The 27,918-nt window shown below is 48.0% G+C and overlaps 1 protein-coding gene across 11 annotated transcripts in view; it reads right to left on the minus strand.

The window, feature by feature from the left end:
• The window catches only part of Mink1 (misshapen like kinase 1), a 54,357-nt gene that overhangs the window by 12,955 nt on the left and 13,484 nt on the right, over window positions 1-27,918 (minus strand). For all 11 annotated transcript variants that reach the window (XM_041665745.1, XM_041665744.1, XM_041665746.1 and 8 more), the window contains exons 2-11: window positions 7,342-7,407; window positions 5,683-5,739; window positions 5,475-5,600; window positions 2,749-2,859; window positions 2,379-2,469; window positions 1,569-1,699; window positions 1,139-1,193; window positions 908-986; window positions 493-668; window positions 57-126 (exon numbers count right to left, since the gene is read on the minus strand). In XM_041665745.1, coding sequence (XP_041521679.1) covers window positions 57-126; window positions 493-668; window positions 908-986; window positions 1,139-1,193; window positions 1,569-1,699; window positions 2,379-2,469; window positions 2,749-2,859; window positions 5,475-5,600; window positions 5,683-5,739; window positions 7,342-7,407 — 962 coding nt within the window. The remainder of the gene's footprint in view (window positions 1-56; window positions 127-492; window positions 669-907; window positions 987-1,138; window positions 1,194-1,568; window positions 1,700-2,378; window positions 2,470-2,748; window positions 2,860-5,474; window positions 5,601-5,682; window positions 5,740-7,341; window positions 7,408-27,918) is intronic.

The following is a 27,918-nucleotide window of genomic DNA, read 5'->3' on the forward strand; positions in this document are numbered from 1 at the left end:
TCCCCTCAGACAATACACACAGACCCCAACCTCCCACCTCTACCCGCCAAACCCACCTCGGCTCGCCTTCCTCTCCATGGCTGTCATCCTCCTCTTCACTGCCACTGTACTCATATTCCGTCTCCTCTGCAAAGGGAAGACACTGAGGCTTTTCCACCCAGAGCTCCAGACTCCACCCCGGGTAGGGAAACTTCAGCTGGGAATATCGTTTCGGTCTACATGCACAGCCCATCGCGAGGTACCTCCCCAACAGGTTCATATGCTCACACCAGCACAGGCTTGGAATGAGTTCTCTGTGAGGACATCACATAGCCGTCCTCACCTGCAAGGCTGACTTGGGACAAGTGGAAAAGGCCCTGGGGTTACAAGTTTGGGAGAGGGCTCCTTGGGCAGGGAGAGCTGGGGTAAGGGAAGGGAGAGCAAAGGCGAACCCTAGAGAGAAGACAGGGCAGAGACACACCCAAACCCCCTGCTCCAGAGCCATCCACTGACCTTTCTCACCCCGCTTCTTCCGGGAGCGGTCAATGTGGTCCTTGAGTTGGATGCGGACCTGCCGCTCTGTGGGCTGGTCTCGGATGAAGGGAAACTTGAGTAACTGTTCAGTTGGTGGGCGGCTCAAGTAAGTCTTGATGAGACACGTATCGATGAAGTCAGTGAACTTCTTAGACCTGGAAACAGTAGTGGCTCACACTGGGAGGGCCCCTTTGGAAGGGCAGTCACAGGAGATGGTGGCCATATATCTCTAAATTGTCTTTTCTTTCTTGGCTTTCCAAATCCCAATCCCAGTTGCTGCCTACAGTCCCCAAACCTCTTCCATGGTGTACCCCAAAGCCTGAACACAAGTATTAGGGTGAGGGTGGCCCTGCCTGAACCTTTACTGTCAGACTGAAAACACTCACAGACATACCATTTCTTTGACTTGAGTCTTGGGGGAGGGTTCCGAGGGATGAGGAAGAGAGCCCGCATGGGGTGCATGTCACACAGAGCTGGGACAAGGAAGAGACACTATCAATCCTGCTTCATAGAGAGGCCAAGGAATCCCTCCCTCAATGTGACTTCCGAAGTCCACCTCCTCCCGATACCACTTCCTTGCCCTCCCTTCCGTCCCATCCTACTCCAAGGCAAAGTCAGCACTTACGGGGGGCTCCCTCTGCCATTTCGATGGCTGTGATTCCTAGAGACCAAATGTCACTCTAAAGAAGGGAAAGAAGAGACAAGGATGAATCCTTCCTGACAATATGGCATAACACCCTTCACCCAGCACCCATACAAACCTACCATAGCCTCACCCCTTCCCGAGATCCCCTTCTTCCAAATCATCCCACCTTCTCATATAAACAGTTCCTGCCATAAAATACTGGGTTTTTTATTTAGTTTATTTGTAATAGGGTCTTGCTAGGAAGCCCTCGAGGACCTCAAACTACAATCCTCCAGGTTTGGCTTCCCAGGCCTGGCCACACGCTGTGAGAAGTTTCTATCCCTTCGCTGCTCACGTGTCACTGCCCCCAGACTTTTAATCCATCTGTTATCCCCACCTTACTTCCTGAGCTCCTGCTTCCCTTTCATACCCTGTAGTCGTAGGTGGCGTCAGGGTTCTCATCGCAGGCAATGACTTCTGGGGCCATCCAGTATGGGGTCCCAATGAAAGTGTTCCGCCTGCCCACAGTGCGGTCCAGCTGAGCACTCACCCCAAAATCCACTATGAGACATGAGGAAGGGGTCAGCATGCAAAGCCCCCTCTACTCTTGGGCTTTATAGCACACGGAATGCTCTCATGTGTCTGGACTGAAGCAGCGGAGGCCTAGATCCTACTTAGAAACCTCTACATCCTCTTCAGGACGGCATCGCAGGCAGAAGGGAACTCAATGCCCCGTCTCCACAGGACAATGAGAAATACTGAGAATTCAAGAACAATTGCAGTGGGTTTTTGATCCTACTGCACGTACTGGCTTTGTGGGAACCTAGGCAGTTTGGATGCTCACCTTACAAGACCTGGATAGAGGTGGGCGGTCCTTGGGCTTCCCACAGGTCAGGGAACCCTGACTGCTCTTCGAGCAGATGAGGGAGGGGGACTTGATCGGGGGAGGGGGAGGGAAATGGGAAGCGGTTGCGGGGAGGAGGCAGAAATCCTTAATAAATAAATAAATAAATAAAATAAAAAAAAAAAAGAAGGGTGCGGAGTAGCTGTGCCCTGGCGGGCAGCAGGTGAAAGGCTTCTTGGGATTTTCAGCAGGAGGCAGACATCTTGGTGTTGGGAGAAAGGGACAGGGAAGAGACCCCCTTGGCACAAATGCAATTGGACCTAAGCCAGACATTTGAGGAAGGCGACCCTGTTCCCAAGCTTGACGGCAAAAGGGCCTCAGAAGGACCCACAGTACCTAGCTTGACTTCAGCATTCTCTGTCAGCAGCACATTCTGTCCCTTGATGTCTCGGTGGATCACCTTGTGGGCATGGAGATGGGCAAGACCCTGGGACAAGAGTGGGGAGAATCAGCCACAGTGTTGGAGGGGTGAAAAGAGCATGGAGGTACAAAGAGATTGAGGGAAAGTTAGCTGCTGGTCCTCACTTCAGAGCGAGGCTAAATGTACAGACCAAACCCACCCACAGCCCAAATGCAGGCAGAGTTGAGGTGTGTGTGAGACTCTTCATAGTAGCTAGCTGCCTCCCTCAGTGGGATAACAAATGCCCATGAAGAAGCTCTCGCCAGGGTGGCATGGGGAAGGACTATGAAGGGGCTTCACGCTCACCCTGAGAATCTCCCTGCAGATGTAGGCAATGCAATCCTCCTTCAGTGCATTCCCTTTCGTGTTCTTTACCAGGTCAGTCACCGAGCCAGCACCACAGAACTCCATTACCAGCTGTGGTCCCAGGTCCAAGGAAAGAGTCAGGAAGAAAAATATGTCAGGCAAGGCCTCTTCCCCCAGCCAGGCCCCTGGAGGAAGCCAGAGGTTTGGAGACCAGAAGTGGGATGAGCCAAACAGCAGGACTAGATGACCCTTAGAGCCACGGGACTTCTTGAGGTCAGGGAGAAAGGGGCACACAAGTGGGGAAGAACTGGCAGTGAGGAGTGAAGGACCCCACGCTGCCAGCACAATGATGCAGCTCATCATTTTCCTTCAAGAGTTCAGTGCTTTGATTACACTCTCCCTAGAATCCCACATGGGCCGAGAACTACTGCTCGGGAGCCGGGGCTGGCATCAACAGGGAGCCAAAGAAGGTTTTTGTTTGCTTTTAAATTTGTTTTTGTTTTGTTTTGAGACAGGTCTCACAATATAGGTCTAGCTGAAACTCACAATATAGACAAGGCCCTGAGATCCATATGCCTCTGCTTTCTGAGTGCTGGGATTAAAGGCGTGTGCCACTACACAACTCTGTAAATTACTTTTGTGTCTACATGGAGTGCTAGGGATGGAACTCAAGGTGCTGGGCAAGCACCTACCAGTGAGTTATACCCATCCTGAATCAATGGATAATGGACATACCTCCCCTACCCGTGTGTGTGTGTGTGTGTGTGTGTGTTTGTGTGTAGAACTTCATCAAGTTAGACTAGCTGACCCAATACACTCCCAGGGATCAACCTGTCTGTCTTCCGTTTACCATCATTGGGATTACAAACATCCCCTGCCATGATCAGCTATTTATATGTGATCTTAGGACTGAAGATCAGGTCCTCACACTTGAATGGCAAGTGCTCCACCAACTGAGCTATCTTCTCAGTGTGTTTTCACTGTACTTAATGATTAGGGGAAAAAAACTAAAACCAAAAAACCTCCCAGAAAAGTCCAGAGTCCTTTTTCATGACACATGAGAATAACACTAAATTTTAGTGACCTAAATATAAATTTGAGGATTGAGACACACTCAGGTTTGGTTCTGTTTGAGTGAGGGTCTTTCTATGTAGGATCCTCCTGCCCTCAGCCTCCTGAGTGCTGGAACTATAGTGCGAGCCACTGTGCTCAGCTGGCCGTGCTCGTTGATGTACTGTCAATTGCTTTCACAGAGTGTCAGCAGAACTGAGCAAACATGCCCAACAAAGCCTAAAGCACTTACTAGTTGGACCTTTACAAAAAAGCTCAACATCCTTGATTCAGAGGTAAGAAGGGCTGAGTCTGCTAGGGAAGTTCATGGGGTCCCACTCAGTGTGCTGCTGGAGGGAACTCAGGAGCAATTTCTTCCAACCGTCTTCACTAAAGTTGATATCTAATTCAGGAAAAGGCTGGTTGGGACTGGTGTGTTTCCTATGCAATCAAAGTAATTTTCGTGTGCCCCACCACTGAGAGAGCATGGTGGGTGGAGAAGCAGCCCAGTACCCTACACACTAACAAGAAGAGTGGCTACTATGGCTTAGCTGCCAATCTTCAGTGGTCTCCCACTAAACACAGCATGGTGTATTGTATATGTCCTCCCAAATCCTTGGAGCCATGACTCATGCTCAACTTTGCAGGGTATACAGAAGATGCTTATTAAATAGCTAAGGTCTACCTGACTTCCAGCATGTTCTCCAAAACTCCCAATAGCCACAGTGATGCCTCTTGCCGCTGTCCCCTCAGCTTATGGGCTCAGCACCACAATGGGTAAATCTGCGGCATCCATGTCCAAGCTAGGGAGCAAATGACTCCTAGGAACAGTCTGGGTCAGGAGGTTTTTGAGTAGGCTCTGGCTCAAATCATCACCCAGGACTGTGTACTGCCAGGATGGGCCTGAATCCTGTTGCTGCTCACTTTGATTTGATGGCTCTCCCAAAATTGTGTTCAAAGACACAAAGAACTTTTTTTTTTTTAAGATTTATTTATTTGTGATGTATACATGTTCTGCCTGTAGGTATGCCTGCATGGCAGAAGAGGGCACCAGATCTCATTATAGATGGTTGTGAGTCATCATGTGGTTGTTGGAACTTGAACTCAGGAGCTTCGGAAGAGTAGCCAGTGCTTTTAACCTCTGAGCCATCTCTCCAGCCCCACAAAGAACTAAGCTACTGCCAGGTGGTAGTGGTGCAGGCCTTTAATCCCAGCACTCAGGAGGCAGGGGCAGGTGGATCTCTGTGAGTTAGAGGCCAGCCTGGTCTACAAGAGCTAGTTCCAGGACAGGCTCCAAAGCTACAGAGAAACCCTGTCTCAAAAAACCAAAAAAAAAAAAAAAAAAAAAAAAAAGAGAGAGAGAGAGAGACAGAAAACCCAAAGAACTAAGCTGCCGCTCACCCTCACCCCCATCTTTTGCCATGACCAAGATTCTATATTCTATTGTTTACTGATTAAGAAGTGCTTACTAACTAGTCAGGGTGAAGTGTCTGGTGGAGGAGCCAAACACTAGGATCCCTGTCAAGGGGACAAGACACTGGGTAGAGGAGACTGAAAAGCAGAGTTCTGGGTGAATCATGAGGTTCCTGTGATCCACAATGAAGGCAGGGATGTCAGAATACACACTGGCCACCTAAAGCAGAAGGACTTGGAAGATCAGGAAGGGCGTTTCTTACCCAGAGCTGGTCATCATTCCCAGGAGGGCTCTTCTTGATAAAGGCCCCATAGTAGGTGGCAATATTACGATGGTGAGAGTACTTCTTTAACATGTTGATTTCCTGTTTGATCTCTTCCTCCTCATCCTAGGCATAAGGGGGAAGGTAAGGCCTGAGCCTACAGCCCCTTTTCGATGCCAGCCCTGCCCTTCCCAACCCCATTCCCTACCTCTGTGACATCCATGACCTTAATGGCAGCCAGCTGCCCAGTCTTGACATGCCGACCCTGCAAGAAATTCAAGTACAGAGGGTGTGGAGGGTCAGGGTACATGCTCACTTAGTAAAATAATGGAGAGAGATTGAGTCTGGGAAAAGCCATCTCTTAGCATTTTTCTACGTTTGAATGTGCCCTTCATGGAGTTAGATGCCTTGCTTTACAAAGCAGAAGGTAGAAGGGAGGCTCCTGAGCCATCACAGCTAACATCCAACTGCCCAGACATTTCTAGGCTGTAGAGATAAAGTTCGGCAAAGACGAAGGCTCTACTAGACAACACCTGAAGTGCAGGACCGAGCCCCTGTTCTGTGCTGGCTTCCTTAGCAGGGACTTTTCTCTACACTGAAAGCTAAAGTAAAGAAACTTCCATATCCTAATGAAGGCTGGAAAAGGGCTAATCCTTGCCTTCATCTATGTAAGATAAAATGTCTGGTGCTTTCCTGGTCTAGCCACTCTAGATAGTAAGGCTTTCCCTGGATCAACCTCATGCCCAAGGTGTTTTATGTTATCAGGGAAAGAGTGTAGGGAACGCAGGGACACAAAAGGGCCAGCTGATGTGTGCCAGACCTACAGTCACCAGTTTAAAGGTGGGAACCTTCAGTGTGTTTGTGCCACAGTCTTCTCTACCTCAGCTCCAACTCCACCCCACCCACCCTTCTGAAATCCCTCGTTAAGAACCATCAATCGCTTGGACAACAAAGTCCCAGGCTTCCTGAGAAGAGCAGGATGGGATAGCAGCTGTTCATGGGAAGGACATGGGCATTGCCACCGCGTCCTGTCTTCAGCAGCCACCCATGAGCCCAAGCACAGAAAGCACAGCTATCTATCTATATGGACACAACTCAGCAGGAGCGGTGCGCTGTCTGTTCCCCCAAAGCCCAGGCTTACAAAGCGAAAGGGGTACATGAAAGGCTGGCAGTCCCAGGGGAGACGCAGAGAGGCAGGGCCCCTGTGGAAATGTCTGGAGCTGTGCCTTGAGCCGAGGAAGTAGACTAAATGTTCTGGGGACAGCACCCACCCCAAACATCCCCTTCATTATGGAGACACTGCATGTATGGGCGGAGGTCTGGCCACTTGAGAGGGCTGAGCTGGCCAAGCTGAAAAGCTAATCAGGAGCAGAGGAAATGCCACTTCTGTGGGAAGAGAAGCAGCTCAAAAGCAAGAGGCTTGAGCTCTGGCTGGCTCCCTGCTGCAAGCAGCTGCAGGAGGTCAAGAAAGCAGCTTCCTCTGCAGGCCACCAGTGAGGTCCCATCAGCCCCAGGCCTCCTTGTGGTCTTGGGAGGTGTCAACCCACATTTCTGGCATCAACTGTGAATTTCCAGGTGAGCCCTCACACCTACATCCCCATGTGCTTTTTCTGCTTCCTATCCCATAACCATCGGCTGCACTCTGGTTCCTTCCACACCCAGGAGCATGTCTACACTCAGAGATGATGTCTCCCTTCTTCTTTCTATTGCTGCTCTCTCTGTGGTCTGTTCTTTCTTCCCCGAGGGGTTCCCAGCCTCTGTCATCTCCTATAGCTTCCCTCAGACTGCCGGACCCGGGACCCACTTCCTCTGTTACTCTAAAGAGGCCCCACGGGTTTGAGGGTTGCATGTCTGTCCCATGTCTCACCTTGTACACCTGTCCATAGGTTCCATTGCCAACCACCTCCACCAGCTCAAAGATTCCTGCAGGGTCCTGGGAGGAGGGAGGAGAACAAAGTGTTATCACTTCAACAAGGACTGGAGGGGAAGGTGTCAATCAGGACATGAGTGGCAGGGGAGACTATCACTTAGCAGACTGCAGGGTGGTCGGAGTTAATGTTCTCTGAGAAGAGTCAGAAGGGGGAACATGGAAGTCACAGCCCAGGTGGAGACATGCTCTTCATTCCCAACTCACTGGCCAACTCGGAATCTGTTTCCAGCAGCAGTAAACAGACTGCTGGGTGATCTAAACTTTCAGTGAGGTAATGTTCACAAAGTACCAGGACCCAGGCTGGCTGCATGTGCCAATAAGAATTTATTATTATTGATATTACTTTAAAGGCAGAGGTGAGGGGCTGGAGAGATGGCTCAGCAGTTCAGAACACTGGCTACTTTTCAAAGGGCTGGGTTCAATTCCCAACACCCACATGGAAGCTTACAACTGTCTGTAACTCTAGTTCTAGGTGATCAGACACCCTCACATAGACATATATACAGGAAAAACATCAATGCATACTAAATAAAAATAAATTAATTTAAAAGGGTGGGGGGTGGCAGAGATGAGCCATGGCAGGACCACCCTTTGGTTTCCCCTCCCTAGCCCTCTTAAAATCAGGGCCTCCGGCTAGTACATGAAGTGTTCGGGGCATGTGAAGGACCTCCACAAAAGGAGAACAGGCCTCTTATTGCTGGACTGAATTCTGCCTGCCCTCCTTTTCTGAGCCACGCAGTGCCAGGAGAAGGCCCACAGGCTGAACAAAGCTTCCAAAGATGCCCCCCTCCTGCTGGTTCACAGCAGGCAGCTTGGTCTCTGACATATCTGCCATCCTACCCTAAGGCCACCCACACCCTCCTGGCAGGACTGCCCCCACAATCCTGCAGAAAAGACAGGTCTGTTCCAATCCCTGCAGGGAGGGACCAACAGTGAGGATGCCACCATGGAATCAACTCCCCAGGCAACATGTGAAGTCTCTGTTGATTATCCTAACATCCCCCTCTTGCTGATCTTAAGAACCAATATAGGGTTTCTGAAAATAAAAACATCCTGTTGCACTGAAGGACTCTATAGGGAGAGGGTCTGGGCATGGTGGAGACCACAGCCCAAGGCTCTTTAGGAATATATACACCATACTTTGTCCATTTTCTCAAAGAGGAAGTGGAGGGCAGAAACACGCCCTGGCTCCCTCACAGCAGGGATCACAAGGCATTATGATTGCGCATTTACTTGCTGGGAAACTCCCTCATGGAAGTGCCTGAGTTCTTGCTCTCCAAATCTGTCCCACGTCTCAGCCAGACCCGGCACTCAGCAGCCGGGTATCCCATCTTCCCCAAGAGTATCTCACAGCAATGGAGGGGCCTCCTCCTAGCCTTTGATTACAGACCTCATGTCTAGTTAGTTACCAAAAAGTATCTGTGTGGGTGAGGGCGCATGCACGCCATGATGCCTGTGTGGAGGGAGGGCAGAGACAACTCAGACCATCGTCCTCTCCTTCTACCTTGCTTGACATAGTGCAAACTTGTGGGGCTCTGTGTGTTTATCCTGTGCGTCCTGGGGAACAGAACTCAGGTTATCAGGCTTAGCAGCAGCACCTTTACCTGATGAGCCATGTCACTAGCCCAGGCTCTAAAACATCCTTAACAGGTCTGAGAGATCAACAAGACTCAAGGCAATAGGAGCATGGCTGCCATGTGTTGGGGGCGGAGGCCAATAAAAAGGGTTGCCTGACCCTGATGACCACAAGGAACATGAAGCCGCATTGTCTAGCTGTAGTTCTAGACGTGGAGGCCCAAAGAGAACACAGTTCCTGGAGGATCCTCCTGGGAGGAGCTCATCAGTCCTCAGGCTTCTAGTTGCTGGCTTTGGGGAAGTTTCCTTAACTCCAACTTCAGTTCTTTCAGCAGAGGGAGGCAGAAAAGTAGACGGGTGGGTGTGGTTTTTCTGAATATGACGGCTTGCTAAAGGCACAGTGATATTTCACCATGAGCTCAATTCAACACAAAAATGGTTTAATTTTATAATCAAAATTCTCGATCTGCCTTTTTTCATGTATTTGGGTGCTGAGGAATGAGGTCATCTGAGGGCAGACCCATGCACTCAGACACAGATGCAGTGCATTCCAGTTCTGCTTTCTGACCCCCTCTGCAGGAAAGGATTCAGAGGATGGGAGGGAGACTGGTGGCATACTGGTCACAGCACCTGGCCCCACTAATCAGCTGCAGCACCTTTTTTCACTAACTCTCCACTTGACTTCATGCTCTGTAGCTCCTCCCCTGTGCTGGTCACCCGGTCCTTTCTCTGCCATGTCCTTGGTTTACTCTCAATTCTGCTGGCTGCCACTTCAGACCCATCTGTTCTGCCCTCTCTCCTACAGATCCTCCCGCCTCATCCTTCCCTTTAGCCCCTGCACTTTTATCCTCCTTAACTCTGAGCCCTCTTTTCTGCAGCATTCCCCACTGCTTGAAGACAGTCCGACCTCGGTATGCCCATCATGAGTCAACCAGTAAGCACTTTGAGTGCCTCCATCCCATCTGCCCTGCACGGGCTGAGCCCTGGTTCAGGAAAACTGATGAGCACCTCATCTCACTGCACCTGTTACGCTAGCGCTAACTCCACGGCAGCTTCTCAAGCAGTCACACCAGCTCAGCCATATTGAGAAATGCCTCACCTCATCATTTGACACGACGGCACACATGCCTGATTATACGTCCTAAGACAGCTGAAAGCACAAATAGCACTGAGAGACTGCTTGGCGTGGTGAAGCAAGCACCAGGAAGCAGCTTCCTGGCAAGAACATGGACATCAGCTGTATGTCCTTGACCAAGTATTTGTTTCAAGCCTCATTTTCTTTCAACAAGCTGACAAGGAACAGACTCAGCACAAAGTCTGTTTTATGGTTCTGGAGAGAGACTTCGGCTTTAATTCAGTGTCCAACTGGCTCAAGAGGAGACACAACTTGAGAGTTTTGGAGCCTGGGTGTTTCCAACCACAGATGGAGACTGAAGAGTGACATAGCTCATGGCCTGCTGAGGAACAGTGCCGTGGTTAAGACACTACGTCTGAGAAGTCAGGAAGCGTGGGAGCATTCTATCATGTCATTAAAAACAAGGTCTGATCAAGAGGCAGAGACACTCAGGAGCCTGAGAGTGGGTGACAAAGTATGAAGAGAAAAGGGCACAGGAAAGTGGGGTAAAGACGCCAAGCCTAGCCTGAGGAACACTGGAGGATGGGTGGCTCTGGAGGCCATCCTGTGGGGAGGACAGAGTGACAACAAAGTCTCAAAATGCTACTGAGCAGTCAGAGGACATTGCAGAGACCCCAAGGGCCACAGCCTCTAAACAACCAGGGAAAATTCAAGGGAACTGTACTTGTGGGAGCGGAAAGCTGAGTGGGGGCCGGAGGAAATGGGAGGGGAAGGGCGGGGAGATCAAGCCTGCAGGAGCACCCTCCCAGAACATTCTGAGAGCGGAAGAGGGAAATCAGATGACGCCTAGAGAAGGCAGCGGGGTCATGCAAGGTTCTCAAAATAGGGTAGATTTCTCATGCCGGTTGATGGAAGAAGACAAAAAGGGGGAGAAAAAAGGAACTGAGGTATTTTTATTGTTTTTTTCCCTTTTCTTTTTCTCCATAGATTTGGAGCCTGTCTTGGAACTCGCTTTGTAGACCAGGCTGGCCTTGAACTCACAGAGATCCGTCTGCCTCTGCCTCCCGAGTGCTGGGATTAAAAGTTTGTGCCACCACTGCCTGACCAAGGAATCAATTTCAAATAACATATATGTGCATATGTACATCTGTCAAGTTTTGCCGCTGTGTTTGTTTCTGAGGTACTTGTCAGGCAAATGTTCCACCTCTGAGCTACATTCCCAACTCAGGAGTACGCATGTTTTTATTCCAGAGTAAGCAGAATATTGTCCTCTGCTTTACAGTAGTGACAAAACCCAATGGTGCCCGATTCTCTGCATACCCAGAATGCCTAGACACACAAAAGTTTAGTTTTGATTTGTATACTAATTAAAAAACAAATGTAGCCCTTCAAATACAATTTGTCCTTGGCTACCTTCTTCAAAGGCGAAGCGCCTCTACAGAGGCTACAGTGCTCCTGGAAAGAGCTCAGGTGGCCTCCCTGCTGGCCTGGCAATGCTGCAATGAGCGCTGGAGGCCTTCCTAGCCTCCCCAGTTCCGATCGAGTCAGCTACCCAAGTGGAAAGGATACTAAAGACCAGGATGGGTAAGCCTGAGCCCTGCTGTGGTCAAGAAGGCACCTTTCGCCTGTGGACGTGGAAGGAGAAGAGCACCTCCACAAAGCTGTTCTCTTCTAGTCAGAGTGGACGCACATGATGTGGAAAGCCTTCAGAACCTTGAATCAGTAACAGTTTCTAATACGTGACACCTAAAGCAGGCCACGCATGCATGGTGGCATACATCTCTAGTCTCAGCTACTTGGGAGACTGAGGCAGGAGAATGAGTCAGAGACTAGCTTAACCAATAATATACCCCCCCCCCCAAAAAAAAACAAGTAAAAAGCCAAGCTTTAGCTCAGTTGGTACAGTGATGCACACCTGGAATCCCAGCACTCCAGTAGTGACAGAGGAAGATTGTAAGCTCAAGGTTATCCTCAGCTACAGTCTGAGTCTGGATCTAGCTGGAACACAATAAATGAGTCTATCAAAAGGGCAGGGGACACTTTGGGAGTTGGTTCAGTGCTTGCTGTGTAAGCATGAGGACCTAAATTAGCTCCCCAGTTCCCACAAAAAAAGGTGGATGTGGTAATGTAGGCCTTAAAACCTGGGGGAATGGTATGTATATCTGGAGCCTGCTGGCTAGCCGGTCTAGCCAATCAATGAGTTCCAGGCTCAGAAAGAGATTAAGTCACAGAAGGTAAGGTGGAGAAGTAGAGATAACAATGGTAGTGTCCTCCCCTACAAGCACATGCACAAACATACACAGAATCCTACAGACTCCTAGTGACTGATCCACATCATAGATGAGTGCCTCTCAGCCTCCAGATGAGAAGTTAACTGATTCTGCAGTACATGGTGATTAACATGGAGGTTCACAACTGGTCAATTTGTAAATGGTATGAGTAAGAGACTGTGGAACGCGAACCTAAACAGCACACACATCCCGAAAGTCATGGACGGCTGTGGAAGAGGGGCTGGATGACAAGGAAATTGTAGCTTCTAGGCACACCAGGACAGTTACACGCATGAACTCAGTGACTGTGACAGCATGCAAAGGACCTACACAAGTTCAGACTGACGAGGACCCGGCAAGGAGAGGGAGAATCAGCTTTCTTTAAGGGTCTGCCCTTATTTGAACAGCACAAATTAGACCTTTTTTTTTGGGGGGGGGGGGGGAAGGTTCTTTTGTTTCCTTTAAAAAAAAAAAAAGGAGGACACACAGAAAGTTCCAGGAAGCCAGGTTACATAACAGAAACCCTATGTCAAAAAAGGTGTGTGTGAGTGTGTGTGTGTGTGTGTGTGTGTGTGTGTGTGTGTGTGTGTAGCTTACTGCTCTTACAGGAGGAAGGTTCAATTCTCAGCATCCACATAACTCCAGTCCCAGGTAATCCTCCAAGGGCACCAGGTGTGCAGCTGGTATACATACAGGTAAAACACTTGTAAGTGTTAAAGAGAGAACCCATTCCCTCAATTTTTCCTCTGACATCCACATGTACATGGTGGCATGCATTCCTACACACAAATACAAGTGTGGTGGTTTGGATGCAAATGGTCCCCATAGGCTTATATATTTGAATATCTGTTTCTCAATTGGTAGACTGGGAAGGATTAAGACGAACGGCCTTGCTGAAGGCGGTGTGTCACTGGGAGTCCATGCCAGACCCCCATCTAGCTCTCTCTGCCTGTTTCCTGCAGATCAAATGTTAAACTCTTATCACTGCTCCATTCAGGCCTGGTGGCAGGCCTAAATGCCATGACAATCATGTATTAACTCTCTGAAACTGTAAGCAAACCCCCAATTTATAACCTTCCTTTTATAAATTGCTTTGGTCATGGTGTTTCATCACAGCAATAGAACAGTAACTACAGAAAAAGGGGAAATGATGGAGGAAGGTCATTGGTTAAGTAATAAAGAAACTGCTTGGCCTCATAGGTTAAAACATAGGTGGGAGGAGTAAACAGAACAGAATGCTGGGAGGAAGAGGAAGTGAGCTCAGAGGCCATGCTCCCCTCTCCCGGGCAGACGCCATGAAGCAAGCTGCCAGGTCAGACATGCTGAATCTTTCCCAGTAAGACTGATGCTACACAGATTATTAGAGATGGGATGATCAGGATATGAGAATTAGCCTGTAAGGGCTAGAGTTAATGGGCCAAGCAGTGTTTAAAAGAATACAGTTTGTGTGTTGTTATTTCGGGGCATAAGCTAGCCAGGCGACCAGGAGCTGGGGCGGCAGGAATGCAGCCCACAGCTCCTACAAAGACAAATACAAATAAACAAGTAAATAAACAAATATTTTTAAAAAGATACCTGGACTGGAGAGATGGCTCAGTGATTGAGTGCTCATTGCTCTTACAGAGGACAAGAATTCAGTAGCCAGCACCCAACTGTGTGGAACTCCAGTTCCAGGGGATCCAACACCCTTCTGGCCTCAACAGGTACCTGCATTAATGTTCATATACCCACACTGACACACACACAGTCCTAATTAAAAATGCAATTAAAATATTTTTTAAGGGATTCCTGCTACACTTCATCCACAAAAGAAGACAAATAGTGGTCTGGGAGCTCAATGACAGAGCACTTGCCCACTGTACATGAATCCCTGGGTTTGATTCGCAGTCTCGAGTATGCACATGTGCAAATAGCAAACATATGCATACTCAGAAGCGTGTGTGCATGCACAGGCACATGCACACATACACACAGTATGGAGGTGGCCACCAGGGTCACCTGTAAGCAGTAAGAGAATCCTGGTTTCTGTGCTGGCCGTGTAGCTTCTGGGCTGGGATAAGGTTCTTGGGGGCCCTAGTAGCCCCTGTTCCAAAGAGCCACAGAAGGCCTGACACTGAGCGAAAATTCTATTCAAGCCGGGTGGTGGTGGCGCACGCCTTTAATCCCAGCACTTGGGAGGCAGAGGCAGGCGGATCTCTGTGAGTTTGAGGCCAGCCTGGTCTACAAAAGCTAGTTCCAGGACAGACTCCAAAGCTATACAGGGAAACCCTGTCTTGAAAAACCAAAAACAACAACAACATCACCCCCCCAAAACTATGCAAAAAAGCCCTAAAGCATAATTAACCAAATGTCAACTGATAATTGTATCTACATAATGAAATAATAAAACATTGCTGAAAATAACAGAACTTATTATGTTTGAAGTAATCCTGGGCTACAGTTTGATACTCCATTTAAAAGAAAAGAAAAGGTATGTTTAGGAAAGAGGCCAGTCACAAAAAGCCACATGTTTTATGATTCCATTATGCATGTATTCATGAGAGGTGAATCCAGAAATGAAAGTGATTGCCAAGGGCTGAACAGAGAGGGAAGTAGATAGTGGCTGCTAATGAGAACAGCTTTATTTAGGGCTGATGGAAATGCTCTGAAATTAGATAGTGCAATGATCACACAAGTCTTGAATATACTAAAAGCCTCTCTAAAATGACCAACTTACTTTGAGACAGGGTTTATGTGTAGCTTAGACTGGCCTGGGACTCATTACACCCAGCTAAGATACTTTCAAATAGTAGGTTTTGTGGCATGTGAGTGATATCTCAAAAAGACTTACTAAAAATAACTACTTAGCTTGACCATGTGGTGCACGCCTTTAATCCCAGCACTCGGGAGGCAGAGGCAGGCGGATCTCTGTGAGTCCAAGGCCAGCCTAGTCTACAGAGCAAGTTCCAGGACAGGATCCAAAGTTACAAAGAAACCCTGTCTCAAAAAACAAACAAAAAAGAGCAATTTAGGGGCTAGCTCAGTACAAGGGCTGGGTTTGGTTCCTAGCATCTACATGGTGACTCACAACTGTGTGCAACTCCAGGTCCAGAGGACCCAACAGGTGAGAGGCACTAAATTCCCCTGGAGCTAGAGTCACAGGTTGTGACCTCTGGAAGAGCAGTGTGAGTGCTTAGCCACCAAGCCCTCACTGGTAGCAGTTTTAAAGCACTTCCTTTGTTCCTGGTACTGTCAAACACTTCAGACCTAAGATCTCCTGGAAAGTCTGGAGGGTACTACTGTTATGCCCGCCTCACAGGAAAGGAAGGGTAAAACAGTTACATGCCATGCCCAGAGTCATACACAAGTAGGAAGTGATGAAGTCAAGACCCAACCTGAGAATCTTAACTCCAAGGCCTGAAGCCTACGCTGCCAGCTCCCAGCCCCTGTCGTCTGAGGAGCTGTGAGAGCTGAAGAACTGGGTTCCTGACTGAACACTGCCGGTCCAAGACAGAGGGATGCCAGCTAGAACACTCTTGCCCCTAAGCAATCCAACTAAAGAAGATGACCAAGCCGGGCGGTGGTGGCGCACGCCTTTAATCCCAGCACTTGGGAGGCAGAGGCAGGCGGATCTCTGTGAGTTCGAGACCAGCCTGGTCTACAGAGCTAGTTCCAGGACAGGCTCCAAAAAGCCACAGAGAAACCCTGTCTCGAAAAACCAAAAAAAAAAAAAAAAAGAAGATGACCCCACACTGTTTCCAGAAATACACAACCATCTGTGGTCTACGGAATCATACACTCAGTTCTGATGCTCAGCAAAATTCCAACAAGGTTCCCAATCTTAAAAGATACTAACCTCGGGGTCTGGAAAGGTAGCTCAGCACTGACTGCTCTTCCAAAGGACCTGGGCTCAATTCCCAGCACCCATATGGAAGCTCACAACTGTCTGTAGCCCTAGTTCCAGAGGGTCTGACACTCTCACACAGACATACATGCAGGCAGGACACCAATGCACATAAAATAAAAATAAATAAATTACTAAAAACAAAAAAGAAAGAAAGAAAAGAAATACTGACTTTCCAGGGTAGCGCATGTTTGTGATCGATCCCCCAACACTTGGGCACTTGAGGCAGGCAGAGCTCAAGTTCAAGGTCATCCAGAGCAAGGAAGCAAGCTTCTATCATAGTCAGTAAACCCCAATATTAACAGACAAGCACTGTGCTGTTTTACACATGGCAACTGATTTAATCTTCACATAAATCTATAAGGTAGGTAGATGCAGGACTCTCACAAACTAGGAATTTGGATTGTGAAGGTGTAGGGGTGTGACAGCCAGCCCTAACCTGATGGCACTGTGTTGTTGCCTGCCCAGAAATAAACTGGTCTAGCCCAGACCTGGGTAATAATTTACACATAACTCCCATGATGGCTAAAGGATGAGGTGGTCTTTTTATTCCTATATAACGGGAAAGAGAAACAACTGAGGGAGTAAAACAATTTCTTGTGCAGCTGTGGATCCCATAGACAACTGCAATGCGCACCTCTGACCTTCACCGTATAAACCCTGCCTTTAGCCCCTTTAGCACAGCAGGCTCATTTCCCCAAGGCTGCTGCCCTGCTAGCAGTAAGATAAACTCATTTAATCTGAATTTAAATTGAAACTAAGACTTTGGTCTATCCCAGTGGATTCAAAAGTCACAACAAAGTGTTGTATAAGTTTCCTACAAGATTGAAACACTCCATCCAACAGCAAGATCCTTAAACAAGATAAACAACTCAAAATAGCTTCAGGAAGTCCCTAAAACTGACCAGATCCACTAGGCTCCTTCAGTGAGAATAAGCAATTAAAGCTGTGAGTCCCTCAAAGACTAACTCAGCCAAGAGCCAAGCTGCAAGAAGGCTCAGGCCAGACTGGTCGGCTGTCTGGAAGAACCAGAAGCCTCTCTAGAAGAGGCTTAGACCAACTGAGGCACCTGGAAGGGACACTCTGCAACACTGCAGGCTATGCAGCATGTTCCAGGTCCCCAGCTTTTGTGAGCTGTCACCCTTGCTGGGGTGGGCTTTGGCAATGCAGCTGTCTTTGAGTCATGTCTGCCCCTATAAGGAAAACCCTCACCCCCAGTCCCATAAGGAACCCCAATAGAACGCACTGGTCCACCAAGTTGGACTTCAGTGGTATCTGTACTTGGTCTGTTGTGGGCTCCCTATCTGGTGTGTTGTATCTTCCCTGGAAAGTTTTGTCACACAACATAAGGTGTGTAACTTGCTCAAGGTCGGCAGCCTGTTAAATAGTATAGAGGCGAGGTTCCAGAATCAACCACCCCTTTATTTGACCTATTCTAAGTAAATTCTTACAACCAAACAAGCTGGCCCACATGTTGCTATTCTACCTTACACAGCTGAACAGGGTGAAGACAGCACTTGGGTGGTACACACAGAAATGAGGGCTAGGCAGACTTGTGCATGAATGAACCTCAGCAATGCCTTCCCTTCAGCTCTGAATCTGTGGCATATGCAAAATGACTTTGTTGTGTGTACAGTAGGCACATGCAGTCAGGCTCTGGCTGCTTCCTTCCTCTTACTAGTGCTTCCATGACTAAGCATTTCTTAGCCTCTCGTCCTTTACATATGTTAAATCTTCTACATATGGCAACTATGGTGGTGCACACCTTTAATCCCAGCACTAGGGAAGCAGTGGTAAGCAGACCTCTGAGTTCAAGGGCAGTCTAGTCCTTACCGTGAGCTACTACCCAAAAAAGGGGAGGGACGACAAACCTTTACATATGAGTTGGATATGATAACATACTCCTGTAATTCCAGCACTTGGGAGGTAGAGAAAGGAAGATCATGAGTCCAAGCCCATCACTGACTCACTGACTACATAATGAGTTCAAGGTCCTGACCTCTTCTGTTGCTTATGTCTTCCCATAGTTCCCATGGGGACCATGAACAGTGGACCACAGCAAGCCCAGCTTTGACTCTGATGTGTGGAACCCATCATCAGCTGACATTTTCTTATCCCTTCTCTGACATGACCAAAGGAGCAATTTCTATGTGCTAGGACAGCCTGAGACTGGTTTAGAAACAAGGCTTTGTTACTTCCCAAGAGAAAATGAAAAGGCTTTATGTATTGTCAGACTACTCCGGCTATCCTGCTAGAGGCAGGAGTGGGGGCTGGGGCTGCAGAGGAGAAACTAACAACCTCAGCTGCTGGAAGCATGAGTCCAGGCTGTAGGACGTGGAAAGAGAGGAACAAGCCCAACCACTCTACTCTCACAGTCTAGAAACTTAGAGAACAGCCTTGAGTCAGACTGGAGTCCCAGGTAAAAGGCAATGATAATAGAACAGGCAAAGGAAAGCTAGCAGACAGGCTTGGGATGATATTTCTTAGAAGTGGCTCAAAGCTGGGGTTAGAACTCTGACCCCACCCTCATTCCAGTAACAACTCCTCTTTCTAACAGCAGGCCCTTACCACTGCACTTCAGACTGCCCATCTCCAAATGGGCAAAGTACTTCCTGATGGGTTGGCTTTTCCTGTACATGAGTCTCCTGGAGGTAATGACCAAGCTGGGCAGAGTGGAACACACCTCTAATCCCAGCAGGAGGCAAAGAGGGATCTCTGGGAGTTTGTGGCCAGTCTGATATACACAGTGAGTTCTAGGACAGCCAGGACTGTGTAGAAAGCAACAACCAAAACAAACAAACAAACAACAACAACAAAAAAAAAACAAATACAGACCATCACCAATAGCCAGCATCGAGGAATACCTTCTTAGAACCTGGCTCTAGCTTAATAATCAGGCACTAACAAAGAGGGGAGAGAAATATGGAGGGCTAGTTACATGTGATACACTGTGAAGGGTAAGATTGCTTATGAAGCAACTGCAGGGAAGGATGTAGGATAGGAAGCTGGACCCGTGCCTTTCTGCTGATCTGTGAGTCTTATAATTATAGAAATTCAGATCTCTAAGGATCCATTACTAATTCCAGAGAAGCTGCTAGAATGGTAGAAAGATCTGGAACCATAAAATTTAGAAGAATTCCTTAATAAAGAAACATTAAAAACAAAACAAAACAAAAAAGGCTAAGTAGAAACAAGAGAAGGACTGGTCTCACCTGTGCTTCAAGCCCAGCAGTAATTTGCTTAGCTATGCTCAGCAGGCCACACAACTGCAGCCAGTGCCATTCTAAAATGCAAGCAAGGTTGCCTCACTGCTCCCTGCCCCATGGGAACTGTGCCAGGAGGTGAAGCTGCTACAGGGTGTGGGAGGACTGGCTAAGTCATGGCCAGCCAGTAGTGAGGCTGGAAGGGGAGCAACCCCTTCCCTGCAGTCCACCTCATCACTCATTGCAGACTTCCCCCGTGACCAAGAGCATAGAAAAGAGACTTGGGGGAAATGTGATACAGAAGGGACCAGGGGAGCACAGAACCAGGGGTTACACAGGAAGAGATGGGAACTTGAGCTCTAAAGACCAACAACAAGAGGTGGCACAAAAGTCCAAGTCAGGTAACTCACCCTGGCAGTCTCTATGTATCTGGTACCATTTCAGAGGCTAGAGCAGACTTCTGCCTCTCTGCCTGAATTTGAAAACAATGGGCCTGTTTTCCTCAGCTCTTCCTGTAATCCAGAAGGCCCACACAAGGGCGGGGGTGGGTGGTGGGTGGAGGTGGTAAAGGCAGTGGCAGAACCAATGGACAGCTTAGAAGAGGGAATTTTTCATCTCTCATAAACTCCCCAGCTCCTTCAAAGCACTGCAAACATTAACATGAACACTAGAACAGTAAATACTGTGCATCTAACCTTGAAACCTACCCCTCAGTCCCACTCGCAACCCGATGGCTAACTCAGCACCAGGAAAGAGTAACGGTTTCCCAACAGCTTAAGGCCCACCGCCACATAGACCTTTCCCAGTCCAGGCAGAAATTTGGAGGGAGAGGCAAGTGTGCTGGTAAAGCAGGAACAGTCTTCGACATCCTTCATTTAGATAATTAAGGATGCGTGCAAGAGGAAAAAAAATAGGCTGTGAGAAAGTCAGCAACAGTATATCTAAGAAAGAAACTGGGGTGGGGGGGGGGAAGGAGACACAAGAAAGTCTCATGCAATCACCCCTGCCTTCATGCCTAAGAAGAGACACACCAGACACAGTTCCAAGAACCCAAAGGGAATGCAGGGTCAGACTCCTGCCTCCTCAACAGGGGACCTGTGGGATCTGAGTTAGGTCTCCATCTACCAAGCATGCTATTTGACTCCATTCCCACCTCAGATGGCTAACTGTGGAAAGCAGGTTCCAGGTCAAGGGGTGAGACAGGTTACATCATTGGGGAGAAAGGAGGTGGATGGAGGGGAAGGGCGGCTCCCTAGATAATCCCTCTTCAATGAGCCTGTACCTGCAGGGAAGAAAATGTACAAAAGCTCAGAAGGCCAAAACCCTCATCAAATTCCCATCATTTAGCATGCCCATTTACAAGAAAACCAGGCTCTCACAAAGTCCTCCAATATCCATGTTCCCAGACTTCCTCATTGTCAAAAAAGGACGCTAAGTTCTGTAGGCCTCCCTCTCACACTGGGAAACTTGATCAGCTCTCTGTATTCTGAATGCACACTATGAACAGCCAGTCTTCTGTGTATCCGTGTTCTGAAGTGTCTCTTACAGTAATTAAGTAAGCTTCAGGAGTAGAGGAGAGGAGAGAAAGCAAGATGGGTTTTTATCTAAGAGAGGATGGCTGTAACTCCTTCCTCCTGGGCTTGTAAGCCAGGATGAAGTATGAATCTCAATCTCTCTCTCTCTCTCTCTCTCTCTCTCTCTCTCTCTCTCTCTCTCACACACACACACACACACACACACACATTCACTCACTCTTGCAGATACATGCAAAGACAGAAACAAGTTAGAACAGGATACATCCATGAACACAAACAGCATTCTCATCAGAAACGAGTCAGCAGAGGGGCGCCCTGCCTACTGCAAGTGGAGAGTCTCCCCTACTTCCACACTTGGGTTTTGTTGTCCCCACAGACTCTGCAGACTCAGAAGGGTCTCTAGGCAGGCTGCCTGAGTGGATCTGGAGGTCTGCACAGACGCCCAACAGATGAGGAGGTGTGCATGAGGAAGGCTCATGGTACAGTGCAGAGCACACACTAGTCAGGCAGCAGGGGAAGTAGGAAAAGAAAAGGAACCAAAACTCAAGCAGCCTGATGGGACTCTAAAATGGCCACAGGCAAGGCAAGGACAGATGGTCCCTTTCTGAGCTGGGAAAGTGGAGAAAGGGACAAGGAAAAAATAAATACCATCAGTCAGAAATTTTAAAAATAAACTGAAAAAACCTGACAGATAAACAGCTTGCATCTGAGGTTTTGCCTGCCTCCAGAGCTTTCTAAGGGAAAGAGAGCTGCAGGCCAGAGGGCCAGCCCCCTAGACTCAAGTCTGGAGGAGACTATTGGAGGGGGGTCATTCAAGCCAACCCCGTCCTTGGTCTAAGAATCCCACAGATCTTCCAGGCAGCTGAGGTGGTATCTTGTCTTTATCTCTCCAGCCCTCCTTCCCAAGTGACCCCCCATGTTAAATATAGGCCTTAATGTGGAACAAGCTAAAACAAACAAACAAACAAAAACCAGGCAAGCACTGGTGGCATAAGCCTTCATCTCAGTACTAACCCTAACCTTGAGGCAGAAGCAGGTGGATTTCTGAGTTTTAGGCTAGCCTGGTCTACAGAGTGAGTTCTAAGACAGCCAGGGCTCCACAGAGAAACCTGTCTCAATAAACAAACAAACAAATTAACAAAAAAGTAAAGGAATGGAATAAGCGCGCTGTACATCTAGTGCATCCACAGTAGCAGAACTGGTTTATTACCTCATGGCTGCGGCCTTCGCCCTACTGCACTCACAATCGCTAAAGTGATTTCAGTCATTATCCAGCCGCAGACCTGCAAAAAGCTGCGCAGATAAGAGAACCAAGGCTCTGAGAAGTGCAATGTCTGTCTAGGGCTGTGGTTCTCAAGCTTCCTAAGGCTGCGACCCTTTAATACAGTTCCTCATGTTAAGGTGTCTCCCAACCATAAATTAATCTTGTTGCTACTTCATAGCTGTAATTTTGCTAGTTATGAATCATAATATAAATATCTGTGTCTTCTGATGATCTTAGAAGACCGTCATTTGACAAGCCCCCCTCACAAAGTTGTCATGGCCCACAGGTTGAGAACACTGGTCTAGGTTAAAGCTGGAACTCAAGCCTGTTTAGGGTTCTGATGACAACACCACACTGGCCCTACTAGTTCTGTCCACTAGATCTCATTTGGCATCCATGAGTCAAAGAGATGGCTGCTTCTCATTCAGATGCTCAGTCTTCCATCTGATGGTATAGTGTGATTTACACGGAGACTTTCTGGCCAGAGAGATGGCTCAACAGCTAAGTATACTTGTAGCACAAACCTGGTGACCTGAATTTAAGAGTTAAAAGCACCTGTCCTCCAACACCCATATGTAGCAAACAGAATAAAATTCAAAATGTTTTAAATTACATGGAGCCAAGAGGTGGTAGCGGATGCCTTTAATCCCGCACTGAGGGATCTAAATTACATGGGGCTTTACCAATGCTCATGCTTATGTGGGCAGGAGGCCCAGATGTTACTGGATATCTCGGTTCTACTGCACCACAGCCTGTCTTACACATGCTCTTCACTCCCCTCTACAGTATCTGGACAGCTCATGCTCATCCCTCTAGATTTCAATTTAAACATGGTTACCTACAGGAAGTGTCCCGTTTCCAGAGAACCCTTGCAGTCACCCTTTCAGGATACCAATTACATTTTTATATAATAATTCCCTGCCTGTCTATTCTGCTAGAGCAAGTCGATGACAGCCAGGGCTGAATTTTCTGTCACACAAATACAGAAATAAAAGAAAATTGTCCCTTAAAGCAGTGGTTTCCAACGTTAGATCGGGGTCATCAATGTCCTTTCAAAATGACCATGGGGGAAATGACACTTAAGTTCATGAGGGCGGCTACTAAAAGTGAACCCTACTGTTGGTAGAGTGCTTGCCTAGCATATATTAAGCCCTGAGCTGACATCACATAAAACCAGGCAGATGGTGGCACCTGCATCTGCCTAAGTAGGAGGGTCACTCACTAAGTAGGAGGGTCAGAAGCTTAAGGTCATCCTCAGATACATGGTGTGAGCCAACCTGGGCTACATGAGATCCTGTCTCCAGAAAAGGAGGGAAGAAAACTAGGTTCTCTAAAAGTGACTTGGGGGAAGGGTCATATGGATCAGTACCCAATGATTTACATGCTTGGTGAGGAGGTATTACCAGAAAGGAGATTAAAAAAAAAAAGTCATAGACCTTTCCTAAGGTTGGTAAAAACCAAACAGTAACACTAGTAAGGGTCCAAAGACCACAGGAAGCAGGAGGGCACAAAGAGATGAAGCTCGGGCTTCCTGGAGAACAGACTTCGAGAAGCAGCTGGGTCTGGCGGCACATGCCTGTTATCCAGCTGCTCAGGAGATGGAGGCAGGAAGACCACACACTCAAGGCCTGTCTGGGCAACTTAGGACCCTGTGTCAAACAAGAAGTGAAAGGAGCACTGGGGTGCAGCTTGGTGGGCAGGGGTATGAGGCCAGATGAGAAGGACAGAGGTGACAACCCCACCTGAAAGCCCTAGAGTGTTCAGAGGATCCGAAGGACAAGCGCTATAGCTGGTGTGGAAAGAAGTCGGGAGCCCAGATGTGGTTGACAGTTAGCCTTAGTTAAGGTTTTCATGGTGCCAATAACGAAAGGGCCTGGGTACAGCGCTCACCCTTTTATGTCATTTAGACAAATGAGTATTACAGTTAGCCTCTTACAGTCTCAAGTCCATAACATGCTACAAATCTGCATGAGTCACCATGAAGAATCGACCCCACATGACAGAGAAACTGTGGCAAGAGGTGGTTTTCTAAGACGGTCGATGTTTCTAGTACTTAGAGTGAAAAGGGTGCAGCTTAGGAGAAAGAAACCAGCATGAGCAGAACCGAGAGGATTCAGGTGACTGAGGAAATGGTAGGTTCTGTGCGAGGTGGGGAAGGGCAGGCCTGGAAGCAGGAGGATGGAGAGAGGCAGGAGACATTGAGCCCATTCACTCTGGCAGATACCAGACTAACGGAGGAGGACTCCACAGTAATCAGGGGCTGGGTAATAACAAGGCTTCTCCCTGCTGATTTCCAGCTGCAGCACAAACAAATCATTGCACTTCACTGCCCGCCTCCTACTGTCGAATCAGGAGTTCACAGAGCCAGGGAGACCCGTGCTCTGCCTAAGCGCGATACTGCTCTAATTATACAAGTCCAATAGGATGCCTTAAGAGAAGTAAAAATAAGAAGCTAAAGAAACGAGCAGCTGGGTCTGGCAGCACATGTCTGTTATCCAGCACATGTCTGTTATCCATGCCTGTCTGAGCAACTTAGGACCTTGTCTCAAAACAAGAAGTAAAAGGAGCAGTGGGGGTGCAAGCTTAGTGGGCAAGCACTTGCCCAACACAGAGGACTCCCCGGGTTCAATCCCTGGCACCACTGGAGACAGAAAGGTGAGGCCAGATGAGAAGGGCAGAAAGATAACGACCCCCTCCTTCCCAAACAAGAGCCTATTGGAAGGGTCTAAAGTGTTCAGAAGCCAACAAAGAGAACCAAGCAATGAGCACAGAGGCGCCAGGCTGAGTCAGGGCGAGAAGAGCAGGTGGAGGGTAGGGCCAGCAGGGTGTGTAAGAAAGACTGAATCACACATTAGAAAGGAAGGCAGGGATTACTCTCCACAGGGTGGAGACTAGATAGCTCCACCAAGAACCAACCCAGAAGAAATTACAGCTAAAGGGACATAGGTAAGAAGGAGTGTCCTTGCCAGCAGGACGACACCATCACAGTCACCAGACTTTTCACCAGGCTTGGCTCTCTTGTACCCAAGAAACAGTCTGACTCCTTTCACACCAACTCTATGAGCCAGTCCATGCATTCACTCAATAAATATCAATCAGTGGGTAAAGGCACACGCTGTAAAAGCCTGGTGACCTGAACTCATTCCCTGGAACATAAATAAAGGTGGAAGGAGAAGAATAACTCTGTAAATCCCAGCACTCGAGAGGCAGAGGCAGGCGGAGCTCAGTGAGTTCGATCTCAGGCAGGTGGATGTCAGCCAGACTGGTCTTCAGAGCGAGTTTCAGGACAGCCAGGATTGTTGTACAGAGAAATCATGTCTTGAAAAACAAAAAAAACAAAGAAAAAGAAGGGGAAAAAAACCTCTATAAAGTTGTCCTCATTAATCCCAGCACTCGGGAGGCAGAGGCAGGTGGATCTCTGTGAGTTCGAGGCCAGCCTGGTCTACAAAGGGAGTTCCAGGACAGGCTCCAAAGCTACAGAGAAACCCTGTCTCGAAAAACAAAAAAAACAACAACAACAAAAAAGTTGTCCTCAGACCTCCACATGAGTGTCATGGCACACATCACACACACACACACACACACACACACACACACACAAATATAAATCAACTGTCTAATGCTGGGGGTGTACCTCAGCTGGGAGTGTCTGCCTAACAAGCATGAAGCCCTGGGTTCCATCCTCAGCATCTCATAAAGCGGGAAGTGCACACCTGTATTCTCAACACTCAAGAGGTGGAGGCAGGAGGATCAGAAGTTCAAGGTCACCGTGCTACACAAGTTCAAAGCCAGCCTGTTCTTAGGTGGGAACAACAGTGGAAACCTAGCTCAGCAGTTAAGAGTACTTGCTGCTCTTGAGGAACATGACCAATTCCCAACACCCATGGTCCCCATATTCAATCACCTGTAACTCTGGTTCCAGGGGTTCCATGCCCTTTTCTGATTCCTCAGGGACATATAATACACATATATACATGCAGGCAAACACTCATACACTTAAAATAAATCTTTTATTTAATTAAATGAAGTAGCTGGGATGCAGAGGCAGCAGAATCTGGAATGTGGCAGGTAATACACAGACGAGAAAGAGTTCCTTCCCTCAGGGAGTTTACAGTCTACTTGGCAAAGCATCTATTGAAGGAAGATATAGTTACATGGCCATAAGAAACCAAAGAAAAAGCACCAAGTTAGAAAGATTAAAGAAGACATGATGAGGAAAGAAAGAAGGCCAGCTAAGGTCATGTATGATATTTAAGCTGAACAGGAACAGTTAAGAGTTAACCAAGCCAAGGCTAGAGGGGAGGGAAGACCCAAGGACTCCAAAGGAAGAACATGTTTCCTCACTACCCAGCCCTTACGTAAAGTAAAGCTCTTGCATGTTTATACAGATGCCCTGCCTCTCACATCCCAACTGGACTCCCACTACACTGTCCCCTCCGGCTGAGTGCTTCCCCTGGGTGGGTCCACAGCGTTCTCTCTCTCTCTCTCTCTCTCTCTCTCCCTCCCTCCCTCCTTCCCTCTCTCTTTCTCTCTCACTCACACACACACACACACACACACACACACAGGCAGGGCCAAAGACATTGCCCAGGGATTGCTGGGAATCCTGACTCAGGGACAAGTCAAACAGGAGTTTCATGTTTGGATAAAATTTTCAAGTCATTCTTTCTCCCAGGGACTTTGGAAGACTTTTAGGAGTTGCTGGAGAGTTCCTGGACAAGCAAATGGGAGTTAGGCTCCAGAATTCCAGACCCACACCTGGGGCTGTGACTCATTACAACAATTATGAAATCAATTGACTGGCTGGTTTTCTCCTTCTTAAACAAAACACTAGGTCAGGAGAGAATGTTAGCTGAGCTATAGACTCCCTCTCTTCAATAGAAGGGGCTTCACAACTACCCCCTATATAATAAGCATCTACCAGGCTAAGCACTTTTATTTAATGCTCTCAACAGCCCTATTGTATGGGTTTTGTTATTCTCGTTTTTATAAAGGATAAAAACTAGGTGTGGAGCTGGCTGTTTGTCAAAGATCACACTGTGAGTAGCAGGATTTGAATCCAAGCCTATTGCGTAAGGACTGTGTGAAAAAGGGCTGCACCTGTTGAGGCCCCACCCCCCAATCCTCAAAACCCAAGTAAAAATTCTGTCTTCCAAAGTCAATCCTCACTTGGTCCTGACTATTTTTTTTCCTCCTAGCACCAAGAGATCTGGTTCTGGATAGTCCTTCAAGTATAAATATCCCGAAGGTCACCTTCCTAGCTCCGCCCCAGGCCTGCACTCCAACAGCATGCCCACCTGAGATCTCCCCATGCCTCTCCAAGATCATATCATCTTCTCAACTCCTTCTTTGCCTGGCTCAACACACAGAGGTGTTTTCCTCCAACAAAGAACACCACAGATCCCCATCTGGCTGATTTGCATGTCTAAATCAGTGGTCAGAATAAACATAACAGCCAAGTGTAGCGTAGTGCAGACAGTTCAAGGTGATACAGTGAGACCCCATCCAAAAACAAACAAAACCAAAACCTAAAAAAGAGCAAACAAAACACAATATAAACTCAGAGTTAGGGAAGATGGGAAGGAATTCTGGGTCTCAAGTGTGGTTCTACAGTTCTGGACAAAAAAAACCAAAACACCAGCGCCCCACCCTGAGTGCGGTGAATCACTTCCTGGGCAAGGCCTGGCTATGTGCAGGTGATTTTGACTG

The sequence above is a fragment of the Microtus oregoni genome, unplaced genomic scaffold, assembly GCF_018167655.1.
Source record: "Microtus oregoni isolate MIOR12 unplaced genomic scaffold, Mior012 000015F_ref0000493, whole genome shotgun sequence".
In the NCBI taxonomy this organism is placed as follows: Eukaryota; Metazoa; Chordata; class Mammalia; order Rodentia; family Cricetidae; genus Microtus; species Microtus oregoni.